At 40.3% G+C, this 19,674-nt stretch overlaps 1 protein-coding gene across 1 annotated transcript in view; it reads right to left on the bottom strand.

The window, feature by feature from the left end:
* The window catches only part of NCKAP5 (NCK associated protein 5), a 492,200-nt gene that overhangs the window by 453,554 nt on the left and 18,972 nt on the right, over window positions 1-19,674 (bottom strand). Inside the window, exon 2 of the mRNA XM_035130237.3 lies at window positions 15,356-15,481. Coding sequence (XP_034986128.3) covers window positions 15,356-15,424 — 69 coding nt within the window. The 5' untranslated portion in view covers window positions 15,425-15,481. The remainder of the gene's footprint in view (window positions 1-15,355; window positions 15,482-19,674) is intronic.

Below are 19,674 nucleotides of genomic sequence, written 5' to 3'. Positions count from 1 at the left end.
GATAACTTGGCAGCTATGAATGGCACTGTTATCCTCGTAATATTCTTAAGTGGGTCCCATACTTACATGGTTGCAAATCTTTCTGTTAACCATGCACTACAGCAAACTCTAAAAGAATAGAAGAATGGTGGTTTATTAAACAGATGAGAAACAGGTGGCCAGCTTGCACAGAACTGAACTGGTGAAGGGCTGAAACACACTCAACATAAATCCCACCCACTGAGTCATAGGAGGAGCAATGACTGCAGTCAATTTTTTTAAAAGTCTTTATACGTCATACACCACAGTCCCCAGCAGTTATGGCTCCATTATCTGTGGTGAGAGACAATATAGACTGGATTTCACAATGCAAGAGCGTGAATTCCATGCTGCACTAATGCAAGAGCTTGGGCGATGAGTGTAATCGGTGCATTGTGTCAGAGTTGTCAGGGATGCTGTGGTGGTAGATGTAGCTGTACCTGTGCTATCTGTCCTCCTCTATGGCTAGGATTGTGCTTTCGGCACTGATGCTTTGAGATACAAGGATCGCTAGTTGTGTAACTCTGGCGTAGCAGAAGCCATCTAGCTGAACTGCCCTTGAAGGGGTTCATACAAAGCATAATGAGGTCAGTGGGCTTCAACCCCTCTCCAATCTGTTAACGCCTTAAGCACAAGAAAGACTGAAGCACAAAGTGTTTTTGAGCGTTAAAAGTGATCTAAAAATAGAACTCATTAAAATAAATAAAATATTGCAGATAGAGACAGCATATGGATGTCTACATTCATTTGGCATGACTGGTTAAGGGATGAGAATTCACTAAATTCCTTCCTGGGAGGTGATGCACTGTGGAGAGGGAGCATAGACCCTACGACTAACTCCTGATCTTTTAGGGCTTCCATATCAGTCTAGAATTTGAGACTATTTAAAATTTTGAGTTTTACAGATGGAATTAGTTTATTCTTTTTTAAATAATATCTTTCTATTATTTTGTAATAATTACTTGTCTAAGTCCGATATTTTGGTCTCAAAGCCTTTCACTTTTTTGTCTCTTTAAAAAATTTAAATGATGATGTTGTAACCAAGTAATACCTGCCTCTTTGAGTTCCTCGTATTCTAACGTTTCAGTTGATTGTTTTCTTCCTCTAGTTCCTTGTATGTTGGCCAATTGTCTTCCATATTTTTCTTTTTTACTGCAATTGCCTCAACTGGGGACAGCCACCATGGTGTTTTAGGTTCCATTAGATTTTTGTTTCTTTCCCACATGGTGAATAATTATTTTCTAATTATATGGTTAAGGAATCCTCTATGGTTTTGGACTTTATCCTATCCTAGATAGATATATAGAGTATGAACTAGGAATTAGTTCATTCATATGGTACTTCACTAGAGACAGTGAACACTTCAGATTTTGAAAATTATTTGGTATGACTTGTGGAAGAAACCTGACCACATCAGATCATAGCTGCCAAGTCCCCCATATTCCCCGGGAAACCCCCGTTTTTCCAGCCGTTCCCAGCTGGAAAAACAGATTTTTTTTTGTTTTCCCCCAGTTTACTTACCAGCCGGGGGAGGCTTTTTCTGTGCATGTCTGGAGTCTCTGGACATGTGCAGAAGGGATTTCTGGCGCGGCAGCCATTTTGGAACTGGGCGGAGCATGCTCAGAAGCGACTTTCGATGCTGCTCTGCCCAGTTCCAAAATGGCCGCAGCGCGACTTCCGGCGCGACGTCCATTTTGGAACTGGACAGAGCATGCTCAGAAGCGACTTCCGGTGCTGCTCTACCCAGTTCCAAAATGGCGGCAGCGCTACTTCCTGTCTGCCGATCCCTTATTTTTCCGGCAGGAACTTGGCAGGTATGCATCAGATCCTTCCAAGCACAAAGTAATCCCAATTAAGCCTCCATTATTTATTCTTCTTCAATGTGTAACATGTAAATCTCCATGTGCATAATCTTCTATTGGATCTTGATGCAAGGGCTGGCCCTCCCATGAGGCAAGGTGATGTGACTGCTACAGATGGCAGGATCTACAGGGCCAGAAGATCCTGCTGTCAATCTTTCTCCCCCCATCACCGCTACAGTTCCCTGTTGAAGAGGGGGACACTGTTTTGGGGTTTACCTCTCGTGCAAAAATATCTTGGGCCAACCCTTCCTGATACAGATACATTTCAAAAGCAGTGTATCACTGATGTCTGTTGGGTGAGGATATCAAAGCATCATGGGGAATTATTTATTGTTTTCTTTCTGTTCAAAGTTCCTTCAAGGAAGCAACCCTCAAGAAATGACATCTAGGATTCGTCAGCCAATTTTCTGGTCTTTTTCAGAGTCCCTGAGTAAAATTTTAATCTCAGAGGCTTTTGATGACATTTATAGATGAACTGGAAAACAAATTAAGCAAGCTAGTTGGGTACTAATAGTGTTAAAAATAGTGGACATCACTAGGAAGTTTGTGGAGGATGCTCTCACATTCTGTGATTTCAAGGACCTTTTTCCTTTGCATTTATGGTGTGATAAATTATGGCTTGTCAGTGAAGTACGCCTTGGTCCAGGTGATTTGCCACTTATCTTTCATCATTTATTTTTGGCAGCATCACATAAACTGATAACATGAGTCAGTATTGAATTCCTCATGGTCAACTCTACTTCCACCCACTACTTAATAGCCTAATATTGAAGAATTCTGCCCTTGAAAATCATACATGTTATTATCTTTGCCAGCCCAATAAAAGAGGAAGTATTTTGACTACAGTACATGGCAACAATATCATCTTTGGATCCAATGACTGTAGCACTTTGCATTCAGCAAGACCTTGAACAAGTCTTGATAGTAATGATTGATTAATAAAGCTGTAATTTCTGCAATGAAAAAGTTCTAAGTTAGGGTTGCCATAGACATAAGTTTTAGGCTTCATGAACTGCAAGCTATTTTATCCATGTTACTTAAATTCTGCAAATGTTCAAGTGGACATATAGATGATACACAAATATACAACTATTATTGTAAGACATTAAAAAATATCAATGGCTCTGTATCTGAAATCTCTGTCAGACAGCAAAGCAGAAAATAAAAAAAGACTAGAATAAATATTTAATTTAATTTAATGAAATTGTTTAGCTATGAACACAAATATAAAGTTTGGCTGCATCAATGGCACCATGGGAGAAGTCTACCATATGTTGTATTATTTAGTATGAGCTGACCCGTCTAATGCAGCTAGACTTAAAATGTGATGCGTCAACCAAGGAAGAACTGAAATAGACATGGTATCCACAAAGTAGCCTGGCTGAGATTAATGAAGCAGATTTCACTGCTGCTTCTCTGTTGAGGAATAAGAGTGACTAACTAGGTGCTATTTATACTTTCTCAAATAACTCTTGGTTTTAAATTAGTTTTTAAAGTTGAGCACTTTTTCTCCTTCCAGCCATTAGGTCAGAGATTCTATATCTGGCATATTTCTATTTAAAGTAGTCCAGCACGCACCCTTACTCTTTCTCTCCCCCTCCCTTTCTCATATATTGCTCCAGAACGTCCATGACAGAACAAAGGCTTGGGGCAGTTGGTCTGCTAGAAATATTGTGCATCAGAGAGGGCTTTTTAAAAAGGGAGGGGGTGAGCTCTATGCCACAGCTGCTTCTAACATTGTTATGATCTCCATTATGATATTCACAGAGGAAGCAATGTGAGACTATCCAAGTATCTGAATGCAGACATGAGATATGGTCCACGTGGGTGTCCATCTTTCCCAATTTCAAGTATTAGGGCCAGGTATAGTCCTTATGTTAAGAGATTTCCAGGACTATAGCTGCTGCCTCAGCATTTTGAGACACAAGAGATTTATTGGTTTAAATCCCACATCATCTGAAAGGCATAGCTGTCAACGTTTCCCTTTTTTAAGGGAAATTCCCTTATTCCGAATAGGATTCCTCGTGAGAAAAGGGAAAAGTTGACAGCTATGCTGAAAGGGCTCAAGACAGCTGAGCATTAACAACATAATAAAATTATATTAAAATCTCTACAATCCGGGGCGTTTGAACTGTACACATCTTGGAGTAAAACAATCTTTTGCTTATGGCCCCATAATGCACTATGTATTTAAAGTAGCATCAAACAAAACTACAATTCTCAGAGCAGTGTAACAGTTCATTTCTTTAGGAACTCTGGGAATTGTTTTCTAAAGAGAATAGGGATCTCAGTTTCTTTAGTACAATTCCCGGGATTGTTTTGGGGAAGCCATGACGTTTTAAAGTGGTTACAATCCTGCTTTAAACACCAGTTGCTAATCTGTGGTGACTCCACCACAACCTAGGTTGGGTGGGACACTTCAGGGACCAAATATGTTACCAGTCCCTGGCACACGGGTAGGGGGCAGGATAGATTGCCAGTCTAACACATCAGATATTTGGAGAATCACTGCACTAGCAAATGCATTATTATACTTCTCAGTGCTATTATTATTGATTAATGAAAGCCTCAAGTTTCATTGACATTGTCTTTTTACTGTGTTCCAGTATGCACCATACTGGAGAATGCTTGTCACTTTGATATTCAGTGTGTATGAGGGTTTGTAGAAGCGAAGGCAGAATCATAAATTTGACAGTGCTGAAGACAGTATAGAAATACTGCTTGAAAATGTATCCACAAAACTAAGCTCTTGAGAACAGCGAGATAAAAGAATAAGGTAAAAGTTGTCGACATTATTTATAGTCAAATCACTCAAAGAAAAAGAGAGGCATATTTTACCAGCAATCACTACTGAGGGATAATGAAAGCATCTAGTGAAAAGATAAGAGTAGTCACAAGAAGGAGGGGACTGAGTAAAATGTGAAATTTTGTGCAATTTCAACTTGAGAAAATACACATGGGGGAAAGCACAAGAACAATTGTTCCTCTTTTGCCTGCTCTCTGAAGAATAAAAGCAGCTGTTCTGTTTTTCAGGCATAAGCATTGGAGAATGCACAAAACAGCCCTGAGACATACCTTCATCACTTGAAATTCTTTTGATGTTTTGCCTGAGCAGAAACCTCCAGATTTACCCCAGTTCTACTTTAGGCAAACTAGGCATTAGGAGAACAACATAAGTTTTCTAATAGCATTTGAAGAAATATATTCTTGCTTGGATTCTCAATAACTCATGCTGAAGTAGTTCAACATAATTCAATTAAACTGTGCTGGTTTAGGTTTTGTTCAAACACTCCACACAAGAAGTGGTCACAGATCCACCTAGTCCACTTTTATCTATACCAAGTAGAACCATTGTTCCCACTATCTCAGCTACTTTTGGGGTATCCTGGTTTTTACTTATTGATATATGGCAACCCTAAGCTACAGCCCTCCCCCAAAGTGTGCCAGTTGCCCTGGTTGCCAGCGAATTTCTGGGTTTAACTCATTGTTGCTGACCTTTAAGGCCCAACAAGATTTGTGTCAATGTCATTTACAGGACTGCCCATATAATCCATGTTTTAAGATTAGCTTCAGATACTCTATGTATGGGTCCAGTGGTTCCCTTGGGAGCTGCCTGCACCCCTATATCCCAGCTCAGTCACTAAGATCATCAGTGTTGTCGGTTGTTCCACGAGTTAGAGAAGTTATTTTGACAACAATAGAGCCTTTAGTGTGATCAGTCCAGTTCTGTGGAATGCTTTGTCAATAGATATTCAGTAGGTGCCTCCTGTTTCAACTTTTAGACACCTCCTGAAAATGATTTTTCTATGCCACCAGACCTAGGCAGGCAGTTATGAATACAACTTTCCACAATAGTTATTTGAAGTTTGATTTTAATTTTGATTTTAATAATATAAATTTATTGTACAGTATATTGTTATATAATCACGTTGATTGTGTGTGTTTTGAACTATTTGTAAACAAACATTTTCATAAACAAACAAAATTATAGTTGTAGGCCTGAGAAATAGGGCTTTCTCAGTGATGGCTCCAACCATTTGGAATTTTCTTCTGAGAGATAAAAAGCTGTCTGGTTCAGTTCAGGTTTTTAAAGAGGAAAACTCATCTGTTTCTCTTGTCTTTTGATTGAAGAAATATTTTGGTGTATGGGCTGCTGCTGAGGTTGTTATTGTCATTTATTGCATTTTAATCTATGGCCATTTTAAAAATGGTTGTACTATTTTGATTTGCATTGTACATTTTACTGTAATGTAATCTTATATTTTTTTATTAACATAAGCCACCTTTGTAAGGCAATAGTCTTGAAAAGCGACTTAGAAATATCTGAGAATAAATTAATTCATTTTTGGATAGGCAAGTTTTTTAAAAATGTGATGAGCAATAATTGCCTTGATTGCCTCAATCCAATGTATAATTGAAATAACTTCCAAATAAACAGGAACTGGTTCAGAAAGCATAATTCCTTTTAGAAACAGCTCCTGGGTGTTCAAAATCATATTTTAAAGTGTTTCATTTTTAAGAAAACCTATATTTCCTTCAGGCATTCTTTGTTACTTTATTGTGTGTGCATTAAAATGAGAAGTGTGAGTTCAAAGCTAACTTGACTGTGCTCACGTGCCTGTAGCACTGTATATCTTAAATAATGTGGCAGGCAATATCAACTTGCAGATATGGTAGGATTAAAAAGAGAGAAACATTAAAAACTGAAGTAAAGCACATGATCCTGAACCCATCTGAAATATTTTTCTCTTCTTTCATGTTCAACACAAATTCCATTCCCTGTGCCATTCAAATATTGATATACTATAAATATGGCAAATGTTACTTTTCAGTTCCACAGAACCATTAGAATTCTGAAAGTTTTTGAAAGAATATAGCCAGCACTGGAAAAACGGAAGCATTTTGGTTTTGGAAACAAATTTGCTATAAGTTGGAATAAGATGGCAATGGGGAGGGAAGGTGTTCATGATTTCTTAAGGACAATTCACATAGCAGAATATTGGATTACTACTTAGAGTCAAACAACACCCTCACTTCTGTGACAGAATGTTTTATGGGAAGAGCAGTGATGCACAAAAGAAAACACAGCTTCTTTATCTTTATTAATTGTGTAGAAGATGGAATTTCAGAGCCAAACTGCATGTGCCCCTAATGGCATAGTTCCGCCCTTGTATACAGAATCACAACCTCCCCACACCACGTTGTTAGTATTGGGGGTTGGGTGCCTTAACTCTTTGCCACTGGGATCCCAGTGCAGACTAGGGACCCCATACCTGCAATATACATTGCAAAAAGGGTCCCATTCAATTTGATGGGTCTTTTTTGCAATAGAAAATGTACACAAAGAAGTCCAATCTGGATCAGAACCACAACAGTGACAGGAAGGGTTAGAGTTAAAGCCCTCCTACCCTCATGTTTGGTGCTTCAAATCTTTTAAGCATCTAGCAATGACCCTGGCTATTGGTTATTTGGCCCTCAGTAAATGCAACTTTCCTCAGCCCTGAAAAACTATCTGCAGTCGTCAAAATTCCCTCTCCTACACAGCAATTAAAGATAAGGGAGTCCTGCTGCCATACTCTGTACCCCGTCACCTTAAGACTAAACTCACATACCGGTACTTGTATGTATACAAGTATATTATGCCATACAATATGTTAGTCACACAAAAATGGAGCTGGTATTTCCATGTGGGCAGGGCATTTTTAATCTATGAACAAAGTGGCTGGGTGAATGGTGTGTGTGTGTGTGTGTGTGTGTGTGTGTGTGTGTGTGTGTGTGTGACAGGTCAGGGTGTGTGCTGTGGGGCTTACCCCCCAAACCCCTGGCATGCACTGGGCGCAGTGTGAACATATCCGTAGATTTGCAAAATTGCACAAGAGCCAACTCAAACGTTCACATTTAATCCAGACTTAAAATACCGGTATTAGAATAATTAATCTTAAGGAAACCCAGCAATTTTATGTAAATTTCATCTAACTCAAATAGACAACTTAACCACAGATTTGCTGATGTCTCCTTTATTGCCACACACATTGCCTGTTGATGCTGTGGACTAGTAGTCATGAGGCAAATACTTGGCAGGGAGGTGGTAGAATTGACAGCCTATCACTAATTTGGGGGTATAGGGAGGAGTATTTGACTGAGCAGCCGGAGGAGAAACATCCAGACACACAAATATGCCAAGATTGTAAATCAAATTTTATTCTGAGGGTGTTCTTAGTTATTGAGATTTTATGGTATGATAAATAAATGCTTCAAATCCAAGGCTTAAAGGCTGATTTATAAGGGTGATAATATTGACAAAGCAACTCAGGGTAAAGGTTACATAGAACTGCTTAACTTTTAATATACTGTTTTAAATACACAGCTTCAGAGCCTGTTTCTTGACAGTACGTAATGTATCACACCAGCTTGGTCTGGCTGTTGTTGTCTTAATAAGTTCACTCTGCCTGCTAAGGGATGGCACCTTCCCCTTCTGAGGTCGAGGGGAAATCACACATTCATTTTACCTTGAATATGGTTAAAGGGCACATTCTTTGCCATATTTCAGGTGGGTCACCTTACAGTTTTGAAAACAAGACCTAATTGTTCTTATTACCTTGGCTTGCAAAACTACAAACATGATTGTGCGGGGGAGGGCATAAAATTAGCTGGAAGCACAGTGCTTCTCACAATCCTAAAGACCCCTAATTGGACCCTGTTCTTATTTTACTTTATTTATTTATTATTTTATTTGTATATTGCCCTTCATCTGAAGATCAGAGGGCGGTTCACAACTACAAAATGAGAACACAGAATACATAATAAAACAAAAACAAACCAATAACCTGTCCTCCCACAAATACATTTAAAAGGCCATAGAATGTTAAAGCAGACATCTACACTTACCTGTTGCCCTGTGCTTTCTGGCCATAGGTCCAAACACTCTTTTTATTCCCCCCCCCCACCACTTTCCCCAGGAAAGCTGCTCTTTAACACTGAATCAGAACAAACAGCAGTTCAGGTTTTCTGCAGATTGCTGTTTGCGCTGATTCAGAAATAAGGAGTGGGCTTTTGCGGGGAAAGGACCGGGGGGGGGGGGGGGAGGTGCTTGGACAAGAAGTTTAAAGCATGGACCTGTGCCTAGAAATGCAGAGCAAAGGTAAGTGTGGATGAGCCCTTAGTTGTGCCCCAAAGCTCTGTTGTTTTCACTAAACAGACAAACTCAGCTACCTCTCTGGAAGCTAGCAAATAGCCATCTGCAGTGTGGCATAGTGGTTAAGAGCCTAATCCTAATTCCTAATCTGGGTATCCTGATCTGGGGAAACATGTTCCTGTCTCCGCTCTTCCACATGCAGCTGCTGGGTGACCTTGGGCTAATCACACTTCTTTGAAGTCTCTCAGCCCCACTAACCTCACAGTGTTTGTTGTGGGGGAGGAAGGGAGAAGGAGATTGTTAGCCGCTTTGAGACTCCTTCAGGTAGTGATAAAGCGGGATATCAAATCCAAACTCTTCTTCTTCTCTTCAGCATGGAGCAGATCTGGGAATCACTATTGTTCAGGGGAAACACAGCTTGTCCAAAAGGGCTGTTAGTATGGGGCTCAGACTTAAGGTAATGATATGATGATGAGATTGGCACCTCAGATAATACTGGGGTAAATAGATGTAGATTGAATAGTAAAGGGTAGCATAGAACAGGTAGAACAGGGGTAGGTAACCTCAGGCCCGTGGGCCGGATGTGGCCCAATCGCCTTCTCAATCTGGCCCACGCACGGTCCGGGAATCAGCATGTTTTTACATGAGTAGAATGTGGCCTTTTATTTAAAATGCATCTCTGGGTTATTTGTGGGGCCTGCCTGGTGTTTTTACATGAGTAGAATGTGTGCTTCTATTTCAAATGCCTCTCTGGGTTATTTGTGGGGCATAGGAATCAGGTTTTTTCCAAAATATAGTCCGGCCCACCACATGGTCTAAGGGACAGTGGACCGGCCCACAGCTGAAAATGGTTGCTGAACCCTGAGGTAGAAGTATAAATGTTCAGGTGTTAGAAAGCACTTTCCTCAGTAGTGGTGATGTTAGGGCCAAACTTGTGCCCTAAAACCTAGACCCCCTTCCATTACCTGTAGATGGTGGAACTTGCTGCAGCAGCCAGCATAAGCACACCATTTGTTAACTTTTAGAGGCATTGGGGCTGCTCAATGTACAGCACCCTGAAGGACCAAAGTTACAGGTGCACCCACCATTTTCATGCTTCCTGGGGGAAGAATGGCACTGGCAGGTGGCTCACTGTGCAGTACACCCACCAGCCTCTTTAAGTGTTAAAAAGGGACACCCCCTTGCTCCTGCCACCACCTGGTAAGCTAAGGGAGAGTGGAAGAACTAGGGCAGCCCCTCAGACCTGGCAGCGCTCCTGTTCACTAGTCAATTCCATGCCTTCCAACCGTGAGCAGCAAATATTACAGGTCTCTCACTTGTTAAGACTAATCCGATTGCAAATCACAGTGGTATATGACTAAGCTTTGAAAAGGTGAGAGCACAGGCAATCAGCCTCCTAAGAAACAATTCACTGCACTCTTCTTTTGAAAGTGGAAAGCTGCCCATTAAAAAAAAAAAACCAAAAAAAACACCACCCTTTAAAAACTTCTACTTTATAGAGGCAAGCTAGTTGTAAAGATGAAACGTTCTCAAGAAGGCTGCTCAGCTAAATGCCATCACAGCTGCAAGTGTCAATCCAAGGCAATTCCCTAGCCAGCTTGGGAATTACTCTCGTAAATAAAGAGCACAGCTTGAAGCACTGACTTTTTCTGATCAAAATGTGTCCTGGAGAAAACTGAACAGTTTTAGGTCAGGCAAAGGCCTCAGTTTCTGGTGGGTCTTTTATTATTTTCACAGGCAGCACTGTACAGAGAGTGTGAAAAAAGCAACAGTTCCTCACAGTAATAATGATTTGGTCTATAATGTGAGTGGGTCTTTTTTTAAAAAAAATTCTACTTGGTTACAGAAGGACTTTTTTAAAAAAATGAAAAGAATGTATTTGAAGAAAGCTTACAATTCTTCCAGGTAGTAGTTTTAATAGCCACAACAGCAGCCCAATTTTCTTGATGTACAAGTCAAAAAAATTTTTTTTTAAAAAACACAACTGTGATCACCATTTGAACAGCCCTAACATAATATCATTTATGGAAGGGGGTCAGCAGGTTTTTGTTTTGTTCTTGTTTCTATTATGTATTTTGTGTTTTTACCTTGTATTTTTATGCTGTGAACTGCCCTGATATCTATGGATGAAGGGCTGTAGACAAATTTTAACAGCACTTTATCCATGTTATTAAATGTTATCTGACTTCTTTGAAAATGAAAACGCTTAAACTGAGTTTTGATAAAATGTCCCACATTGCACATTTAACTTTTAAAATGAATATACAGTAGATTATCTATGAGCAGTAGATAGATAATGTGCATTTCCGAATTCTGATTTACAGCACTACAACGTTGTGATGTGCTTGTGACAGGAGACAGAAAATAGGGATGTACGTATTTACAAGTCATGAAACTATTTTTAACTAGCTGCATTCTGATTTGGGGTCTAGACTCCCCTTCTAAAATAATACTTGGAGCCAGACATTATGATGTAATGCCTTCTCTGCATTCTGAATACCAGTTTTGTTGTCCTTATTTTAAATACAGTGCCTGCCTCATATATTGAATGCATTGGCAAAAGCTGTCTGTTCAATATGGAAGGGGGTGACATAAAGAATAGCTGGACAGAGAACTTGAACATCTATTGACAGGGTAACTCTGTACTAGTATGTTAGTTGCAAACATGGTGATTGTGTACAGGAACATAGCATCAACATAGCATCACACCAAGTTGGACCATTGGTCCATCTAGCTCAGTATTGTATATACTAGGGGTCAGCATCCTTTTTGAGCCAGTGGGTGCATTTGCCAAGCAGTGAGGCTGTCATGGTCGCCATACACACACACAGCTTATTCTATTCGCTAAACAGAAAGCTTGTTTCAAGTCCAATTTCAATGGGGTGAGAAGTGGGGGAGAGGCCTTGTGATCACCAATAAAAACCTATGCAAGCAGATGAGTGGCTGTAGGCATCATATTAGCAACTGCTGTTCTATACGGACTGGAAGTGGCTATTCAGAGCTTTAGATAGGATACATTTCCAGGGATGGCAGCACTGACAAGTAAAGGGGGCAGGCGAATAGACCTTTTCCCAGCATACTTTTCTTTGCCACATTCTGAATTCCACTGGCATGAACACAGACATTACCTATTATGCACAGATTTAAGTATGCATGATCAAACCAGTTTATTTATATACTTAATTATTTAAATACTTGTAGAAGCAGCTTGAAATAAAAGCATTAGAACAGCCAACAGTTGAAAATGAGCCAAACATTCCAAGTGTCAATTATAAACAGTTTGAAATATGTATGTCTTCCATGCCCGTTTAAAAAGCAGCAAAATATAGTCCATGAATACATCCCTAGAGAATGAAGTTCTAAGGTTTCATTAAACATGGAGCCAACACCAAAAAGACCCCATCCATATAGTACAAGGGTTGTAAACCTGTGTCCCTCCAGATGTTGGGCTCCAATTCCCATCAATCCCAGCTTTAATAGCTAATGGTCAGGAATGCTGGGAGTTGTAGAGCAACAGCATCTGGAAGGCCACAGGTGAATTCTAGTGCCTGTCAACATAATATATATTGATGGCGGGCACACAACCCCCTGAACCTATCTTTAGACCCAGACAAGTTTATACAAGTACAAATAGCCCTTCAAACAACTTGGCTACACACTGTTTAGAGCTTTAAAATTCACCACCAACACTTTAAACTAGTCCTGAAAACAATCTAGCCACCAGTGCAGCCAGTATCATATTGGTGTTCTATTCTTTGATTGCCCCCACAAGAGTCCAGAATTCACCACATTCTGTACCAACAGAACAATCCAAAACATATTTTAATGCAGTCCCTTGTGGACCTTATTGCTATAATCTAGTCTGGTTGTAACTAGGCTCCTTTCTCCCAGCCAAGGGATAATTACAACTAAGGTAGGGCAGAAAGCTGACTGGACAATTAGTCCTCACATACCCAATGTGACTAGTATGTTAGGTTGTGGTTGTGGAGTTACTCCCTTTTCTTGTCCAGACTCCTCTGCGTTTTTTTAAGTGCACAACAAGCATACGTTTCAGATTATTTCCCTCCCATTTGGATATGAACCAAGGAGAAAGCATCACCTGTCGCTTTGCTTTTCAAACCCAGATCTAAAGCTACAGAAGCTCTGCTTTATATTATTAGTATATTATGGTAGTAAGCAACCCTAAACGTTTCCTGCAAGCTACATTACTGTGAGACTCCCACAACTTGCTATGCTGCCGCTGCTGATGAATTACCTTGTTCGGGTTAAAGGGATGTACCTTGATTTATTTTACAAGGCAGAAGGCTCTCCTTTCATCTCTGCAACTGCTCTATTACTGACCCAGAAATACTTTGATTTTCATCTCTACTTTCCATTCTTTCCTGGGTCAGCTGATTTCATCATCCTTAGAAATCTCATACCAGCTTTCTCACATTTGGACTTTTGAAGGGTAGTCACTAAATATGTCAGCGACCTCCTGAAATGCTGACCCTGGGAACTTAATTTCTTTGAAAATAATGCTGCTCTTCTCTCACTGCTTAGAAGCCCACAAATTCATTATGCTGGAAGTGGAGGCAAGGAAGCAGACTCACGGACATGACTCTGAATGCGGCTACTTGGTATTTCCGCGCCGCCGCCCCCCTTTTTGGCTTCCTATTATTGCTGCTCCTCTCCATATTTATTTGCAAATGTATCCCATTAGCTTCAGCAGAGCTTACTCTGCTGACTAAACACATTCAATGTTATGGCATGAACATTAGCCATTAGACAGATGAGCAAGGAGAGTTTTAGAGCATGCTGTAATTCTCGGGAGTTAACATGATTTGATATTCAACTCCACCTCTGCTTTCTGCTTTCCAAAGAATCCTGCCATGACATGGTTGAAAAAGAATTCTGCATTTCTTTCACCAGCAGTGTTAAATTTAAATCCATAAATTTAAACTGTTTCAAAGGACTGGGTGGGTCCTGATGTACTTCTCCCTCATCCAAATACTGTTGCAAAGTTGACAGAAACTCCCTAAAATGTGGATGTGTTGACAACTACTGGAGAGGAAGCTCTCTCTGTTCAGTGTTTGGCAGAGTTGAGTAATATTATAATATGGCCATGTGATGTCTTTGTAGAACAATATTATGGGGGCATGTACATGCTTGTTGTCTGAAGCATGCCTAAAAAAGGAATGCTTCACATAGATAACAATGGAGTTTCAGTGCTCAACAAATCACTAACTTCTGGTACCAGAGGACATTAGGTACCATACATTTGCTCTATGTAAGAGAATGTCTACCAAGTGTATGTTCAGTAGAATGGCATCCAGGCACAAGCACAGGTCCATGAATTGCATTTGTCACTTCTTAGGAGTACACTTTAAAAATGTAATGTGAGGAGTGACCCCAAGTCCTTTATTAGGGGAGAAAAAGACCAATCAAGAAAACACATCTAAGTCGAAGCAAAATAAAAAAATTCCTTCAGTAGCACCTTAAAGACCAACTAAGTTTATATTTTGGTATGAGCTTTCGTGTGCATGCACACTTCAGATACCTGAAGAAGTGTGCATGCACACGAAAGCTCATACCAAAATATAAACTTAGTTGGTCTTTAAGGTGCTACTGAAGGAATTTTTTTATTTTGCTTCGACTCAGACCAACACGGCTACCTACCTGTAACTACATCTAAGTCGCTTATTGAGAGACAGCAATGTTTTAGGTTCAATCTTTGTTCATAGCAGCCAAAATGAACACTGACATTAACAGGGCCATTTCAAACCAAGGTTTGCCATCAAGTATGCTCTCAACAGTAGGTTACAGCCAATCCTGATTTCCAGTGATGCCTGTATGATCATGTGCACTCATCATACTGACATTAGTTTTTGATGTATACTTTAAAAGCACTGTTCACATGGCTACAGAACACAGACACAGAAATATATATATTTGTTACTTGAACATTATTTAACCACATAAGCTTTCTTGAAGCAATGTTCTTTGATTAAACCACTTTGGGTTTTGAGCTTGACACAACTTTATCAATGACACCCCTATACCAGAGCATCCCAGATCCACTAAACTCCACTGGACAAGGCCTCATTTTTCTTCTGAGATTCTAATCTAGATGAACAAGGTGTCACGTTCCTATCAACAGTTGCATTTTGGCTGAGCTATAATAGTCTTTTAGCATTTACTTACATTTGGCTATTTAGGGGGGAAAATCTTGCAATTTTGACAATACAAGGTCTTCAACAAGTCTTCAAGGATGTCTGCTACAAAGGGTCACAGCAATGAAAGACCCAAGCATCCAATGCCAAAAAGATATCCAAAACTAAAGATATGCTTTTGTACTCACCATGAGAGTACTGTCCAAAGAAAATCTTTTGCTAAATTCCTTTTTCACTAGATGCTGCTTTTTGTCCATGGCTGAATATCCTTTATTGTTTATTCTCTTAGAAATGCCAGGTTGTTGCTGCTTTCACTGTGATGGAAAAATAAATACAAATTAATTGCTGTAACCCACCCAAGTACCTTAGGGTGAAAGATGGGTAATAAATTCAAATAAAAACACTGCTTAGTTGATTCAATGAAACATACACCAATTGCATTAATGAAGTTAGTTTGGAATCCCACCCCCACCCCACACTTTTGATTGAATTTCTTTGGGTCTTGAAAATGCTACAGAATACATCCAGATCACGACTAAGGTGTGCTTGGATTTTTATTTTTATTTTAAGGAAAACTGGCGAATCACCAGCAGGTGAGGGTTTTCAAATTTGCATGGTTGCAATGTGCTTGCTTAGAACTGATTCAAGAGACAGAGGTTGAAGCAGGGTTGGTCTGAAAGGCTGCAAATCAGTTGTAGAACATCTGTTTGGCACACAGGATGTCCCAGACTCAATCTTTGGTCTCTCTAGGCAGAACTACGGTAGGAATGTCCCCTGTCAGAAAGCCTGGAATGCTGCAAGTCGGTACAGTATTTAGTTCAATAGTGAACTAGATGGACCAGTTGTCAAAGTTGGTATAAGGCAGCTCCCTATGTTCCTATGACCCTGTTATTTTACCACAGGCATAGGAAAACTCAGCCCTCCAGATGTTTTGAGACTACAATTCCCATCTTCCCTGACCACTGGTCCTGTTAGCTAGGGATAATGGGAGTTGTAGTCCCAAAACATCTGGAGGGCCGAGTTTGCCCATGCCTGTTTTACCACATGTCATTAAGGAGCAGCTCTTCATCAGGGAACTTATAAACAGCTCATATATTTGCTAAGCTATATGCTCTTTGCAACTGAATTCTCACATAAGCAGGCTACTAAAATGAGCAGTGCTCCATTAGAGAATCCTGGAAGGCTGCAGCCCAACCTTGGAAATGAGAGCCCCATTCAGTTGTCCAATGAACACGCATAGGGGCATGGCATTATGGCAAATGGCAATGAGTTGTAGCCAACAAAGTCATTCCATTTGTGCAAGGATTTGTACCGGGTCCAAATATTAGCAAAATCTAAGAATTTAGGAGGATCTGCCCTCCCCAAAAAACTCATAACAATATTAACAAAATTGGCTGAACAGAGCCCCAATACATGCAGTCTGTTCAGGCATTCACAAATGGACATAGCATGGAGGTAGAGCTTGATACCAAAACATCATGTCCTCACAGTGAACACATTTCTGAACAACTGAACAGTGTGTCCTGTAACTAAAAATCCTTGGGTCTGAAAACTTGCATGTATTCTGGCTCTGGTGTTATATGAATACTCCAAGTGCACAACCAATTAAAAAGCATATATCCTATTTTTATTTATCAATTGCATTTATATCCCACCTTTTCTTCGAGGAGCTCAAGATGGCATACATGGTTCTCCCTCTCCTCATTTAATCCCCACAACAACCTTGTGAGGTAGGTTAGGCTGAAAGGCTGTGACTGGTCTAAGGTCACCCAGTGAGTTTCTTGGCCAAGTGGGGATTTGAACCTTGTTCTTCCATGTCCTAGTCCAACACTCTAACCACTACACCACACACAGTGGTGGAGGAAGCCGCTCAGGTGCCTAGTGTGGCATGCCCAGGGGCGGGCCAAGCCGCCCATAGGGGCAGGGCAAGCCGCCCATGGGGCAGGGCACACTGCGGTGCCTCCAGAGTTTGCCTGCCTCCTGCCATTCAGCTGCCCTACACCTGGGGAGGAGGCAGCGGGCGGACCATTTGGGCAGCGCAGAGCCTGCGTGCGCCCCAGCCACCACATCTCTCCCAGGAGAGACGTGTGGCTCAGGCGCGCTGCATGCCCCATGGTGAGTGCCACCTGACATTTTGTCACCCCCCTCAGTGGTGACACCTGGGGCAGCCCGCACTCACTGCACCCCTCTTCCTCCGCCCCTGACCACACATACCAGTTCAAGTAAATATATGTATCCCATCAGTGTGAAAAGTAAGTCTTATGAGCTTTCCAAGTGTTTGAGATGTGAAAGACAACACTGGAAAGCAGGATGCCCAGGAAGTTTTTAGGCCAAAAGAGGTTTCTCAAGTGGCTTAGGCAGAGACAGTTAATATGTGCCATTGTTAAATTGATAGTTTTGTAGCATGGCTCTGTCCATTACTAACACAACTAAATGCCAATGCTGTGTGATTATACTTTTTTCTTGTTAGGGAAAAACAGAGAGAGAGGGAGAGATATCTTTTCTGTTTGACATGAAAAATAACACTGAGTATAGTAATTATTTCTAAACGGCACTAGAATAGACCATCAAATTAAATATTACAACATTTCAATCACCACATGAAGCTGGATTAAAAAGGGGCAAAAGGTGCTATTTATCAACTCCCCAGCCTATTCAGTTCTTTGGAAACTATCCAGGATACCACACACTGGTACATATTGTTATAGAGCAGCCCTGCTTATGAAGGAAGCACAGCACTACCTCAGTTTTCGAATGTAATCCATTCTGGAAGACCGTTTGTATTCCAAAACGTTTGAAAACCGAGGCGCAAAGGGTGCAAATTTAATTGAGGCTGAAAATTTAATTGAGAAAATTGGGAAACATGCAGCGGAAGCCATTCGACTTCTGAGGTGCGTTCGAAAACGGAAGCATTTACTTCCAGGTTTTCAGTGTTCAAAAACCGGAATGTTAGACTTCCAAGGCATTCGAAAACCAAAGTACCACTGTACTTCAGAAAAATGTGTGTGTTTGTGTGATCTTTTTCATTTCTTCAAAAATTAAAAACACCCCAGAGTCAATGAAACTAATATTCCAGGATATTGCAAGACTCAAGAACCTTTGCAAGACAACATGAAATACAATTCTCAATACATTATGCTTCTCAGTTCAGACTCAAGGAGCAGCTCAAAATCTGTTCACCAAGGTTGCTTTAGTAGAATATATCATTTAATCTATCATTTAACAAATATCTTTTAATATCATTTGCTCATCTTTCTCCTCAACAAACAAGTATCCAACTAATGTTGATTTATGGTTGTGTGTGTATGTGTTTGTTTTATGCACAATTTTATTTGTACACCACTAGGATATCTCTTTGATCAAGTGGTTTAAAAACTAATCTAAATAAATAAACATAAATAATGGAATTTATTAAAAATTTCATACCAGGTTGTTAATAATAGTTATAGTAGAATTCCCACTCTCCACTGATAGTTGGCCTAAATTAAACATATCTATCATTATAGTTATTAATCCTGGGTGAATAAGAGATATAGCTATTAGCCAAACAGGTAATATTTATTTATTGACTAACTTCTAAAATGTAAAATATGCCACCCCCATGGTCAATAATTAACTTAGTATAATGATTACATGAAAAATTATGAAAGTGACATCTATAGTTAAAACCTTTATAGGTATATGGCCTACATTATACCACAGCCTAAAGGATGGTAACTGCTTTTAATATTTTGCTATATAGATATGTTGTGCATTTTCTTTTCCTGTCATTCTCCCTTAAAAATGAAAAGAAAATTATGCTGGTACCACTAGTGCAATGTATTGTGAGCTGGAGTTTGATCCATGCTCTGGTAACTTTCAGACTGGTTTAATGTAAAATGTTTTATGTGGGAATGCTCTCAAAGATGATATAGAAACATCAACTGGCCCCAAATGTAGCAGAATACGGGCTAAGGATCCCTTTAAATCTCAAGTGTTAAAACAGCTGCATTAGATGCAAGTTCCTTTCTGGGCCCGATTCAAGGTGTTTAAAACCCTAATGACTTGGGCCCCAGATATTTGAAAGACCACCTCCTTTTGATATGATATTGGGCACTGCATTGAGAAGCTAAAATAGCATTTGCCTGCTGCCACTGACAGTCCAGAGCAGAGGGACGTTGACTTTCTGTTTTGAAGTCCCACCCCAGGACCACTAGGACCTGGTAGGGTCACGAAAGGGTGCAAGTGACTGGCAATAGTGAGCAGTTGCAATGGTAGGAGAGAACAGTGAGCTGTGGACCAGTGATGTGGATGGCGTTGGCTGGCTCCATCAGAGTTCCTTGTCCCTTCTGGTGTTTTGGTGCTGCAGCCCAGTGCTGTGAATACCCTCTTCTACCACAGTGGTTTATTGCATAATAAACTATTTTATGACACAAGAAAATATCACAGTGTAATATCATAGTGTACACAGGACTGTGGAGGAACGGTCACTGTAAACCAACATTGCTGATTTATATCCCCCATCTTC

This window comes from Zootoca vivipara, chromosome 1 (assembly GCF_965207765.1).
Source record: "Zootoca vivipara chromosome 1, rZooViv2.hap1.1, whole genome shotgun sequence".
NCBI lineage: Eukaryota > Metazoa > Chordata > Lepidosauria > Squamata > Lacertidae > Zootoca > Zootoca vivipara.
This window is presented reverse-complemented; position numbering and strand designations above follow the sequence as displayed.